Source organism: Thalassophryne amazonica, chromosome 18, assembly GCF_902500255.1.
Source record: "Thalassophryne amazonica chromosome 18, fThaAma1.1, whole genome shotgun sequence".
NCBI classification, from domain to species: domain Eukaryota; kingdom Metazoa; phylum Chordata; class Actinopteri; order Batrachoidiformes; family Batrachoididae; genus Thalassophryne; species Thalassophryne amazonica.
The window spans coordinates 11,230,095-11,243,985 of record NC_047120.1 but is presented as its reverse complement, the minus strand read 5'-3'; the positions used below and the strand labels follow the sequence as shown (position 1 = coordinate 11,243,985).

General features: G+C 37.2%; 1 protein-coding gene across 1 annotated transcript; it reads right to left on the bottom strand.

Annotated features, from left to right (window-relative positions):
• Nucleotides 1-10,651: 10,651 nt before the first annotated feature.
• On the bottom strand, nucleotides 10,652-13,111 carry LOC117531275 (oocyte zinc finger protein XlCOF15-like). The gene is made up of 4 exons (XM_034194300.1): nucleotides 12,662-13,111; nucleotides 12,258-12,409; nucleotides 11,990-12,173; nucleotides 10,652-10,854 (listed from the first exon to the last, which is right to left on the bottom strand). The coding sequence occupies exons 1-4, from the start codon at nucleotides 12,864-12,866 to the stop codon at nucleotides 10,673-10,675; spliced, it is 723 nt and encodes a 240-aa protein (XP_034050191.1). The 5' UTR covers nucleotides 12,867-13,111; the 3' UTR covers nucleotides 10,652-10,672.
• Between the last annotated feature and the right edge of the window lie 780 nt (nucleotides 13,112-13,891).

Below are 13,891 nucleotides of genomic sequence, written 5' to 3'. Positions count from 1 at the left end.
AGTCAGTTTGTGTTTAATGTCATTTTAGTATTTTGCTCCATGTCTCTCGTTCTAGTCTGTGCTGCCAGTTCATGTTTAGTTTAGTTCTCATGTTCATGCCTGCTTCCAGTTGTATTATGTTCTGCCCTAGTTCCCTGGTTTCTCCTCACGCCCCTCTGAGTTCTGTTTCACTCCACACCCTGCACCTGCCTTCATGTCTTCATCCCTCACTTACATCTGATTATGTTCTCTCTGCACCTGTCATGTGTCCCTGTCTCTCACTTTAATTCTGTCTGCTTTGTATTTCCTTTCTCTCACACTCTGTGCACCTGTTCACACATCTTTGTCTTTTCTTCTCTCCACCATGTACTCTCTTCCCTCACTGTCTTGCACACATAGTATCTTTGTTCATTAGCCACGCCCCCTTTCTGGATCCTTCTTCTCACGTGCATCTTGTTAACACCACCTGTTCCTAATTTGTCCACATGCATATAAACCCTCACAGTACCTTGCCAGATTGTCGCTTCCAGCACACTCTCCAGCCTTCCTGTTCTTTGCCCTGTTTAGTCTCGCCTACATGCCTGTGTTTGCTGGAAATGACTACGTTTATGCCTCGCCCTGCTTGTACATCTGCTCTGTTATCTGATCACCTGTGTGCTGAACCTCAGCCTGTAATAAACATGATGACTTCTTATACCACAAAGCCTGGTTTGGGAGTTTGTACCATGGGTCCACCTGCTCCTGGTGTCGGGCAGCCACCCGTCATGACAAATTCTTAAAGAAAAAAAGAGAAAGCACCAGGCTTCAGTTACAGCCAATCAGAATGCCGCTCTTGAGAACAATCCAATCAGAGTAAGGCTTACTAAGGGGGATTTAGATTCGGCCAATAGTAAATGTAAAAATGCATGTTTTTTTTGTTTTTTTTTATCTTTCTATTTATCATGATAATACTGAGAACATTATTGTGGCCTTGTTTTTGTTCGTTTACTGTTTGTTATTGCATTTGTTGAAATAAAGTTTAGGAATTTTTTTAAAAATAAATTTATTGAAAAATATGCCAAATGCAATAAAACAAACAAGGCACAACTTGGTACGTAATTACAATTACAGTCACAGGAAACAAGAAGTGCAAATAATTTTCAGTAAATTCGGGGGGGGGGATAGTTCATAGCCTTTAGAAAAAAAGTTCAAAGTTCACAGGGAAAAGTTCATAGTTTTGAAAGTTCATAGTCAGTGGCGGCTGGTGAAAAACAGCCTTGGTGGAGCTGCTGTGCCAATAGATTCCCTTGCCTTGTCCAGTACAGGCATTCAAGTGAACAGTCGGAAAATTACTACAATTCCACAATAATCATTTCATGTCCTTCTCAAAATCAGCAGTTTTACAGATAAAGTTAACATTTACAGCTATATTAGGCCCCATTTCTGCTTTGGAAAGGAACAGTATCAAATACAACACTCAAGTTCTTGAGCAAAGAACATTTCACCATTTGACACCAATTACACACATAGTACACCAAACTGTACTGCACTGCCATTATCTTCAGACAAACAGATCCTGGGGTTCACAATGACACCGACCTTAACAAAATAGAAAATATCACCAAATTTACACTTTAAAAATATGGAAAAATTCTTCAATTGACAAAAGAACATTATGTACATACGACAATGTTCACACCACCTTCAGAGAGAGAGAGAGAAAGTGTTTGTGTGTCTGTGTGTGAGAGAAAGTGTGTGTGTGTGTGTGTGTGTGAGAGAGAGAGCGAGAGAGTGTGTGAGTGAGAGTGAGTGTGAGAGAGAGAGTGTGAGAGAGCGAGAGCATGTGTGTGAGTGAGAGCGAGAGAAAATTAAGGTAATATTTTGCATGAACATTACTGAGTGGAATGGAGGCAAACTAAAGAAGCTTGAAAAACTTAAATTAAATAACTTGACTAATAACACCAAAACCTTTAAATTAAATTGGTTAAAATTAATTAACAGTGTAGAGGACAAAGCAAATTAAGTATACAAAACCACTTAATTAAATGCGTTGCTAAACTTAGGTTTGTCTGACTATAAGTGTCTTGTGTGTACTCAGTGGCTGTTAGAATTTCTTTAAAAAACATGAAAATTGCTATTTTAGGGTTTTGTTTTGTTTTTAAACTGAGCAAATAATTTGTTTTAGACTGTGGAATACTCCAAAGAATATTTCACTTTTGGGGGTTCTGATCCTCATAACGTGTAAAGTGAAATCAAAATGCCAGCATGGCTGCAGCTTTGAACACTGTTACAAACAGCCCCGGCCTCCCCTATTACCATTATAACTGGTCTGTGGTCCCAATAAAGATCACAGCTTTGACCCCCTAAAACAAACAAAAAACATCACTCATTCATTTTATCTTAAATTTTCATCCTCGTATCCACACCAGGAGCAACATTCGGGAATAAATCCAGCAGCTCGCCAGCTCACCTGAGCTGAAGTGGATCCAGAGGAATCAGCTGAAAACCTCCGAAGACATAACGAGCAGGAGGAGTCCCAGAGTTCTTCAACTTACTCCAGCAAAATACACGGAGACAAAATAAATAAATATAACCCAAACGTCAGTGGGGTTTCTGTTTCCGCCAAAAACAGCAGCAGCTGCAGCGTCACGTATATCACTGACTGTAGCAATCTAACATTCCCGCATTTTTGTAGCAAGGGCTAAAATTCCGGCGCCCCAAAGTCATTAATTTTGGCAATGCTGATTTGCCAAATATTTATTAATTTTTCCTAGCAACTACATACAATTGGTTATTTCGCTGCAATTCAAGGGCGCTTTGAATGAGCGCCCAAGAAGCGAAATGATACGTTCTGTCGGTGGAAAAGCACTGTTGAATGAGAATTAGTTGGAGGAAGTGTTGTTTTAATCATTCATATTACATGTAGGCACATACTATTAAGTAAAAGTGACATTGATAATACTTAAAAAATGTATATATATACTCAACAAAAATATAAACGCAACACTTTTGGTTTTGCTCCCATTTTGTATGAGATGAACTCAAAGATCTAAAACTTTTTCCACATACACAATATCACCATTTCCCTCAAATATTGTGACATTTTTTTAATGAAAGACGTACGCGCAAATTCGCCGAGTCGTTTCCGTGATGACTCGGCAAATCTGTGTGCGCCGCGACAGGAAAAACACCTCTGTGTTGAAAACCATTTGTAGAATTCAGGCGGCTTTTAATGGCTTTCAACAAGTGAGTAACTGAGAAATTGTTTAACAGCTTGGGCATGTTCCAACTTGCCCGTTAAGATTTCCAACGGAGGTGTTTTTCCTGCCGCAACCCCCCGCGGTCGGGTCCAGCCCGACATGCGACTCTGCCCGCACGTTCTTTCATTACAAAATGACCGTTAACAATGGAATGTCCGAATAAACTCCTCATGCCGACTTCTTCTGAAAGTTCTCTGTTCTCTGACGACTTACTGCGTCAACAGAGCCTGAAATGTGGAAGTTTTCAACTTGAAACGGCGAGACGCTGCCGCCTCGAAGCGCAGATCGCCGTCAGGCGCCGTGGACCGTCCTTAAAGCGACACTACCAGACCAAAATCTCTCATCAGCCGTTAAAATTTTTACCGAAAACCAGCTGAATTTATTGAATGGTGTCCACTCAGTTGTGCCTTACAGTTTTGAAAAAATTTTTATCAAACAAAGCAACAGTCTCTGAGCCATTCCTAAACAATGAAAAAAATCGACGAGCGGGTGGACGACTCCTCACTCAAAGACTGCCCACAGGCGAATGACGTAACCGACAGGCGTGAAAAAACTCTTGCATGCCCACGAGGGTTCAAGCATGTCTGATGTAATCACACGTGATTCAAATCCATATGGTTTTTGAAAAAAATAATAAGGTCGGATACTTTACTAATAGACCTCGTATATATATATGACTTTTCCCGTCCACATCTAGGAGGGCAGCGCCCGAGCGCCCCCTATGGGCCAGCAGCCACTGTTCATAGTCTTTAGAGAAAGTTCAATGTTCACGGGGAAGAGTTCGTAGACTTTAGAAATAGCTCACAGATAAGGTCATGAAGTTTTTGGTTCAAAGTTCATTGATCAACAACTGCAAAAAATAAAGAGTTTCATGGCTTTCGGTTGCTTCATATGTTCCAAAGATTTCATGTAGAGGTCAAAGTCATTCTTGAAGTAGGAAAATGTAGGGGGACATTTTTGACATTTGCTTTTGTGAATACAAAATTTGGCAAGACATAAAATGACATTAATACAGTTCTTCTTTCTTATTCTTACTCAGAAAACCAAAAGTAATATTATCTCTCGTAAAATTAACTGTTGATGGAAATAATGTTTTGACCCAATTAAGTAATTCTGTCCAAAAGGATTGCACCACAACACAGTAGAAAAACAAATGGTCCATAGTTTCAACATTTATAAGGCAAAATGAAGTTATTTTCTTGAATGTTAAAACGTAACCTTAGTAATTCTTTAGATGGGTAAATATTGTTCATAATTTTGAAGTGTGTTTCTTTAATTTTTGGAGCTATAGGAAAGGACAAATACATCATTCTAAGTTTGGAAATAGTCTTTTTATCAAATTTTGATAGAATATCATTTCTACATTGCAGTCCAGGGAATAATTCATTATTAAGACATTTTCTAATAAAACGATTGTTACATTTTTTATCTAAAATTGACACACCACATATCATAGGAGAAGGCAGGTGTGTTTGTATGATTTGATTTGAGGCTAGAGAACTTTTACATATAAAAATGAATTCATTGGTGAGGGCATTACGTAATCGCATGAAGTCTAATAAAGATGGGTTAAAGTTGTATTTTATGCAGAATTGTTCATAATCTAAGAGGTTTCCTTCATCATCCATGAGATGATAAATTGACCAAATTTTTTTTCGAACCAGTCTTTGTAAAATAAGGATTTGTTGCGATGAAATATATATCTGTTATTCCAAATTACTATCAGATGTGGAGAAAAGTTATGGACATATAGCATTTTCCAGTAGAGCAAAATTTGTCTGTGGAACTCTGACAAGGTTATAGGAAGCTTATTAATGTCAACGTCACAAACAAGCAGAAGGTTTAGACCGCCTAATTTTTTTTTAAATTAAATTAGGGATACAGTACCATAGGGAGTTATAATTTTTGATTCAAAATTTTAGCCAATTTATTTTTAGTGTTCCATTGAGACAAGTCAGTTGCTTTTAGACCACCTTCATCAGCATCTTTGACCATTATGATTTTTCTTCTTATAGTGTGGTTTGTTTCACCATATGAAATTGAAATTCAATTGATTTATTGATTTGGTTACATTAGAAGAAATGGGATTTGAATAAAGAGGATAAATGCATCTAGACAAGCTTTCCATTTTTGTTAAATATATTCAACCTAAAATCATTAACTCTCTTGCACTCTATATTAACTGTTTGGCATATGTTTTTGTCTTTACTAAGTTGAACACCTAGGTATTTTATCTCTGACTTAATAGGTATATTACATATTTCGTTTAGTGAAGTATTGTGAAGAGGCAAAATGTCACATTTTTTAAGATTTAAATGTAGACCTGAAGCTTTGGAGAATTTTTCAATTTCCTGGATAGCAATTGGGATTTGTTTTTCATCTTTTAAGAATAAGGTTGTATCGTCAGCTAGTTGGCTTATTACAATTTCTGTTCCATGGATATTAAGTCTTTGGATATTGTTACAATTTTTAATATGAATGGATAACAATTCTACGACTAAGATGAATAAGTGCGGCGAAATTGGGCACCCCTGAGGAATACCAGCATTTACATTAAAACTTGGAGTGGAACCCTTAGAGAGGAGAACACAGCTATTTATGTTTTTATATAGACCACAAAATAGATTTTTAAATTTAGGACCAAAACCAAAAAGTTCAAGTGCAGCAAGAATAAATGGGTGTTCTACTGAATCAAAGGCTTTAAAAAAGTCCATAAAGAAAATAAAACCATCCTGAATTAAGTCATGGTATTTAATTAAGTCCATGACCAGTCTTATATTGTTATGTATAGACCTACCCTTCAAGAAACTAGATTGTGTGTCTGCAATTATATTCGAAAGCCCTGACTGCAGTCGAGCGGCAAAAATGTAAGTTAAAGTTTGTAGTTAGAGTTTCTAAGAGTGATAGGTCTACGATTCTCTATAATTCTAGAGAAAAAAAAAATGTATCAGTCACAGTGAAACAGGAAATGTTCAAATGTCAAACCATGGAAATAGAGACTGGAATGGACGTCACGTGACTAGCGGCATGCCGCACGGCGGCCATTACTAAGGGTGGAGAGAGACCTTGAGCCTATTAAACAGAAGCGAAATGAGGGGAAAAAGGCAGCCAGTGCTTCACCATCAACTGCACCAACTACAAAAACAAATTCTCCAATACTAAAATGAACTGTACAAGAGCCTTAATGTAATTATGTAAAACAAATGTCTATTTTAAAGTCGTTATGTCGCAATTTAATATCGATATACTGAGACTATAACTCAACGCCATAAGTTCTTTTCATTAAGCTGCGTTCACATGCATACAGATATGGAAACAAAAATGTTTAAATATATTTATGTCTATATATATACTTGCAGTTGTTTAATATATGTACATGGTGGTCACAGGCGGCATTTAAATTTTAACAGTGTGGTTGGAGGGGATGGGGTGGTACTTTTTACCCTGACTGAGGGTCAAAATTCATAAATTCTGAATGGCTTTATATCTACTTGTAATAAAATGTTAGTAAAAATCATATATATGTTGTTGTCATTAAAACACTAGTAATAATATTACAGTGGAAAAAGCAGCAAGATAAATGAGCACAATGGCAAGGCATACTTCAGATTTATATTTTAACACAAGGATTTTTAATCCAGGCATGTATGGGTTCGTTAGAGCTTTTAATCAGCTTGAATACAACTTCATTTATAAAAATCCATCGAGAATTATGACAGGAAGAAAAAAAAAAACATCACAGTAAATGAACAGAATGGCATATTTTCCCCAAATTTCCACACTTTACATAAAACATTTTTTTCTACCGAGACATGTATGGGTTCATTAGAAAGAGCAGTTAAAGGGCTTTAAAACAAGCCTACTTTTATTAAAATCTGTTAACAAATAGCGACAATGGAGAGAGAAAAGCAGCACAGTTTGTCAGAATTTCCCCAAAATTCTGCATTTTACATGTTTTTTTTTTTCACCCACACAGGCATAGGTTCATTGGAAAGAGCTTTCAAATGTAAATAAACATTCGACAAAGACAAATGTGGAGATTGCAGGACAAGCCATAGTCCTTTGTAAGCAGAAAAAAAAATACAAGCGACATGGACCAGGAACTGTAAAGTGTGGATCAGATTAAACCGAAATCCGGAGGAAGCGAAAGTCATTATGATAAGAGAGCTTGCGGATTTGGATAATTTTAAATGATTGCTCCTCCTGGAGAAAAATGTTACTTATTGTTTCACTATCACTTATCTGAGGGATTTTTGTGATGATTTTTGTTTTGTTTTCCTTTTGTTATGAGACAACTTTTGACAAAATCCATATTACATACTGGTTTATATGAAAGTTATACCATATTTAGCCGCATTTTTTGTTTGTCAATTACAACTCTTTTATGACGTCAATTTTTCAACTTACTTCTGCACAGGAGCTTGACCTAAAAGTTCTTGATTACTCTGAAAATAAATCTCATAGCATTGAATACAATATACGAGGTCTGTTAGAAAAGTAAAGGACCTTTTATATTTTATGCAAATTTATGGATTTGATTCATATGTTTTTACGTCAGCCAAGCTTGAACCTTCGTGCGCATGCGTGAGTTCTTTCACGCCTGTCGGTTGCGTCATTCGCCTGTGGGCAGGCTTTGAGTGAGCACTGGTCCACCCCCCTCGTCGGATTTTATTGTCAGGGAAATGGCGGAATGATTTGGGCTTTGCTCCATCAGAATTTTTTCAGAAACCGTTAGAGACAGGCAGCTGGAAACCATTCGGAAAATTCTTTTGGCTTTTGGTGAAAATTTTTTGGGCTTCACAGTGGACCAGTGCTCAGTAAGTAAGTTGAAAAATTGACGTCATAAAAGAGTTGTAATTGACAAACAAAAAATGCGGCTAAATATGGTATAACTGTTTCATATAAACCAGTATGTAATATGGATTTTGTCAAAAGTTGTCTCATAACAAAAGGAAAACAAAACAAAAATCATCACAAAAATCCCTCAGATAAGTGATAGTGAAACAATAAGTAACATTTTTCTCCATGAGGAGCAATCATTTAAAATTATCCAAATCCACAAGCTCTCTTATCATAATGACTTTCGCTTCCTCCGGATTTCGGTTTAATCTGATCCACACTTTACAGTTCCTGGTCCATGTCGCTTGTATTTTTTTTTCTGCTTACAAAGGACTATGGCTTGTCCTGCAATCTCCACATTTGTCTTTGTCGAATGTTTATTTACATTTGAAAGCTCTTTCCAATGAACCTATGCCTGTGTGGGTGAAAAAAAAAAAACATGTAAAATACAGAATTTTGGGGAAATTATGACAAACTGTGCTGCTTTTCTCTCTCCATTGTCGCTATTTGTTAATAGATATTAATAAAAGTAGGCTTGTTTTAAAGCCCTTTAACTGCTCTTTCTAATGAACCCATACATGTCTCGGTAGAAAAAAAATTTTATGTAAAGTGTGGAAATTTGGGGAAAATATGCCATTCTGTTCATTTACTGTGATGTTTTTTTTCTTCCTGTCATCATAATTCTCGATGGATTTTTACAAATGAAGTTGTATTCAAGCTGATTAAACGCTCTAACGAACCCATACATGCCTGGATTAAAAAATCTTTATGTATTAAAATATAAATCTGAAGTATGCCTTGCCATTGTGCTCATTTACCTTGCTGCTTTTTCCACTGTAATATTATTACTAGTCTTTTAATGACAACAACATATATATGATTTTTACTAACATTTTATTACAAGTAGATATAAAAATGTAAAAAAAATATGACTCAAATCCATATATTTTTTGCATAAAATAAAAAGGTCTGTTACTTTTCTAACAGACCTAGTATATATATACAGTGAGGAAAATAAGTAGCAGTGGCCAAGTGGTTAATGCACTTGGTTTCAGTGCAGAAGGTTCTGGGTTCAAATCCCACACATGCCACATTAATAATATGTCCTTTTCTTTGAACAATGTCATGGAATATGTCTCAGTGGAATTTAAATGTAAAACATCAAAAAACAATCATAAGCTGCGTTTATAGAGCTCCTGGATCAAACAGAAATATTCTTTTGGAAAAACTGGCAGATATGCACAACACTTTTAAAAATAATAAGCTTTTGTTTATCTGTAGAGACTTCAATATGGATTTCCTCAATCCTCAGTCAATCACATATGAATGAATTCATGAATTCTGTATTTCGTATTGGATTGTATCCAGTAATTACTCACTAAACTAGGATATCTAGGAATACATCAACACTTACTGGGAATATATTGACAAACATTACCATGGGAAATATAATGGGCGGCCTTCTCATTAGTGATATCAGTGACCATCTGCCTGTTTTTGTTGCTTTCAATTCATTAGTTGATAAAATTGACCATATTAACATTACAAACTTCACAAGGAAAATAAAGGAAACTATGGAAAATCTTAGGACAGATTTAATACAGCAAAATTGGAGTGACATTTACATTGAGGATGTATATCGATCTTACAAATCATTCATTTCTATTATTTCCAATTTATATAATAGACATTGCCATTGTGTGTTAAAAGATGGAAATAAGATAAGCAAAGATAAACCTTGGATCACTAAGGGACTTCAGAATGCATGTAAAAAGAAAAAAAATTGTACAAGCAGTTTTTAAAATTTAGAACAATTGAAGCTGAGATAAGATATAAGACATATACAAAACAAACTAACATACGTACATTATGCAATGGTGTAAAAGGCAGTATTATACTGATTTACTGGAAAAAAAAAATCAAATATAAAGAGTACTTGGAGGTTTTTAAATGAAATCATAAGAAAAAAGTTGTTAAAGAAAATACTGCCTATTTTTATACAAATACTAACACAATTGTTAAAGAAAACAAAGATACAGCAGATCATTTTAATGGTTATTTTGTTAACGTGGGTAAAAACTGTGCTCCTTGGATCACAGCAAAACAATAGAAACAGTACTTGATTCAATGTTCATTAAAGGAATGCATGAAAAAGAAATTATTCACATAGTTCACAGCATAATGGTGGTGCAATGCTGTCAGTCTTTTCAGCCAAAAATTTGGGATTTTATCAATGCCAGGTGCCTTGATGTTACCGTATTCACTCATTTTCTTTCTGATCTCCTCTTCAGTGATTACAATTGTTGGCATTTGCTGTTTGTCTGTTTTATTTTTTCCAATCCACTCTGCCTCTTGGTGTTGTTCTGGGTCTTCAAAGAGTGGTCTCTAGAATTTTTCAATTTCTTCTCTCTCGGGTGGCTGTTGCACTTCTATTGTGTCATTTACCAACTTCCTGTTCACTAGCTGGGGTTTTTTGCAAATTGCTTGTCCCAGTCCCAGGTTAACGTTTTGCAGGATAGTTTTGAATTTTTTATTTTCCTTTAATTTAGTCAGTTTTGGATGTTCTTTCATGTCCATTTTTATTGTTTCTTCAATCATATTTGCCAATTCATCTTCTAGTCTAGTTCCTGCTGTTCTGGGTCTGTGTGCACCTGTATATTGTTTTGTGGATGGGCTGGTGAATGGCTCATTTTTTGAGGGGGCAGTGAATGGCTTGTATGAATTATCATGTGTTTGTTCAGGTTGCTCATTTGTCCAAATCTTCGACCACACTCAGAACAGACAAATGCTTTTTGTCTTTTGTTTTTTCATTTATCTTTGATGTTTTTTTAATAGAATGCAATGAATGGGGTCTAAAGTTGCACCCTAGGCGCTATAGTTGTCTGAATTATCATGTGTCTGTTTAGGTCAATCTTTTGTCCAAATCTTTGTCCACACTCAGAACAAAAGCTTTTTGCCTTTTTTTTTTTCTCCATTTGCCTTGAATTTCCTTCTACAAGAGTGCAGTGGGCCCCAGACCCGGGGTCTAAAGCTGCACCCTTAACATTACTGACTTTGTATCTGAGGGCTCTCTTCAAGATGGTGACCTTTCCTCTCCTCAAATACTGCCTTTGATCTCCTGCCCCACTTCTCAAATTTGAATAAGCGAAGCAGTGAGAGATATTTTTCTTCTCCCCAATGGACCAATTTACAATGATGCAGTTTCACTGGATTCTTTTAGCCCTTTGATGGTGTTGTTGCTGGGGTCCAGGATCAGAACTATCTGGTGGATGACACCACTGATCTGGTGGATGACCCAGCTGAGTGCTGCTACAGAAGAGATGTCTCCCCGCAGCACTGGGAGAAGTTGCACCATTTTCTATATACGCCCTGGTGCCTAGGAGCTTTGTGGAGGTTTTAGCTGGGGTTTGTTTCTTTTGAAACATCCTCATACCAAGACCTCTCCTGGCAAACCCCTTCACAGTGGGACTGAGGACACTCGAGGCTCATGTCCAGTAGGAACTCCAACTGCCCTGTATGAAATGTCATGTGTCTGATCAGGTTTCTCTTTAGTCCAAATCTTTTTCCACACTCAGAACAGACAAATGCTTTTTCTCCTGTATGAACTATCATGTGTTTATTCAGGGTGCTCTTCTGTCCAAATCTTCGACCACACTCAGAACAGACAAATGCTTTTTGCCCTGTATGAATTATCATGTGTGTGTTCAGGGAGCTCTTTAGTCCAAATCTTTGACCACACTCACAACAGACAAATGCTTTTTGTCCTGTATGAATTATCATGTGTCTGTTCAGGTCGATCTTGTGTCCAAATCGTTGTCCACACACAGAACAAACAAAAGCTTTTTGCCCTGTATGAATTATCATGTGTGTGTTCAGGTTTCCCTTTAGTCCAAATCTTTTTCTACACTCAGAACAAGCAAATGCTTTTTCACCTGTATGAATGATCATGTGTCTCTTCAGGTGGCCCTTTAGTCCAAATCTTTGACCACACTCAGAACAAACAAATGATTTTTGCCCTGTATGAGTTATCATGTGTCTGTTCAGGTTTTTCTTTAGTCCAAATCTTTTTCCACACTCAGAACAGACAAATGCTTTTTCTCCTGTATGAATGATCATGTGTCTGCTCAGGCTGATCTTGTATCCAAATCTTTGTCCACATGCAGAACAAACAAAAGCTTTTTGCCCTGTATGAATTGTCATGTGTCTGATCAGGTTTCTCTTTAGTCCAAATCTTTTTCCACACTCAGAACAGACAAATGCTTTTTCTCCTGTATGAACTATCATGTGTTTATTCAGGGTGCTCTTCTGTCCAAATCTTCGACCACACTCAGAACAAACAAAAGCTTTTTGCCCTGTATGAATTATCATGTGTGTGTTCAGGGAGCTCTTTAGTCCAAATCTTTGACCACACTCACAACAGACAAATGGTTTTTGTCCTGTATGAATTAACATGTGTCTGTTCAGGTCGATCTTGTGTCCAAATCGTTGTCCACATGCAGAACAAACAAAAGGTTTTTGCCCTGTATGAATTATCATGTGTCTGTTCAGGTTTATCTTTAGTCCAAATCTTTTCCCACACTCAGAACAGGCAAATGCTTTTTCACCTGTGTGAATGATCATGTGTCTCTTCAGGTGGCCCTTTTGTCCAAATCTTTGACCACACTCAGAACAGACAAATGCTTTTTGCCCTGTATGAATCCTAATGTGTTTGTTCAGAGTGCCCTTCTGTTTCTGTCTTTTACTCTGATCAGAACAGCTAAATGGTTTTCTGCTTGCTTGCCTCTCCTTTTGTTGCTCTGAGTTTTTCATGTGACCAGATGCTGTTCCATATTTAGAGTCTTCAAATAGATTCTCATCATTGTTGCCTGAATGAACAATACTAGTATTTTTCTGACAGTTAAAATTTGACTGAGGTTTTCTGGTCTGTTTCCAGTCATCACTGTCATCAGTCTCAGTTCCAGAACTGTCTGACCTCCTGCCACTGGTATCTGGTTGTAAAAGACTGTTTGGACCTGAGCTGCTGGCTGGTTGTGGTCCTCCATCATCCTCTCCATCAGCTTCTGCTGTCAGTGTTCTGTGTACAGATGAGCTGCTGGCTACAGGCTCAGCCTCTGTGCTCTCATCACTTCGGCTTTGATGAAGCTGTGATGACTCTGGTTTTTCATCATCATTTTCACTCTTCACAGGGACGGCAGTGAAACCAAACTTGGTGAGATCTGCCTCCTCCAGCTGCTGAAGCTGCTCTCCCTGCTGACTTATCCACAGCTTCTCTTCTTCTTTAATGTTCTTCTGGTCAACACTCAGATTCCATTCCTGGTGTTCAGGGAGAATTTCTTCTTTAAAAAAAAAAAAAAAAAAAAAAAAAAAAGGAAAAAGGTGCTGTGAGTGAGGAGGAATGTGTGACCAGCACGCCCAACCCCCCCAAACCCCCCGAGGTTGAATTCTGCTCACGTTTGATTGACAGCTCTCCTCTGACATGGAAGTCTGCTGAAACGAAGGAGATGCCGTTGTCTCCTTCAGGGAGGTGGTGGCGTAATGGTTTGCACATGATTTAAGAGGTTTTACTTTGCCATCTGATGGTTAATAATCACATTATTCCTTTTGATCAGTTTGGGTGTAGAGAGCCAAACTCAGGCGCGCCGGGTTTCAGTAATCTCAGGTGGTTTTTAGGCCTTGTGTAATTTATTATGAAATAATGCTGAATTTATGTGGAAGTGATTGTTGTACAGAAGCTTCAGAGATCTGTTGGTGAGACAGATGATGGCGAGAGTGAAATTTTAAGCAGAAATGAGGCTATAATCAGTTAACGACATTGTCTTCGACTGACTTCCATG

Bases quoted from the DNA above. Each gene is read 5' to 3' on its own strand.
- LOC117531275 (XM_034194300.1), bottom strand. From the start codon at position 12,866: ATGAAAAACTCAGAGCAACAAAAGGAGAGGCAAGCAAGCAGAAAACCA. The intron at 12,174-12,257 runs ATGACAATTCAT...CTGAGCAGACAC, and splicing joins AGAGAAACCTGATCAGACAC to ATGATCATTCATACAGGAGA. The intron at 10,855-11,989 runs GTGAAAAAGCAT...GAAAAAACAAAA, and splicing joins ACACATGATCATTCATACAG to GACAAAAAGCATTTGTCTGT.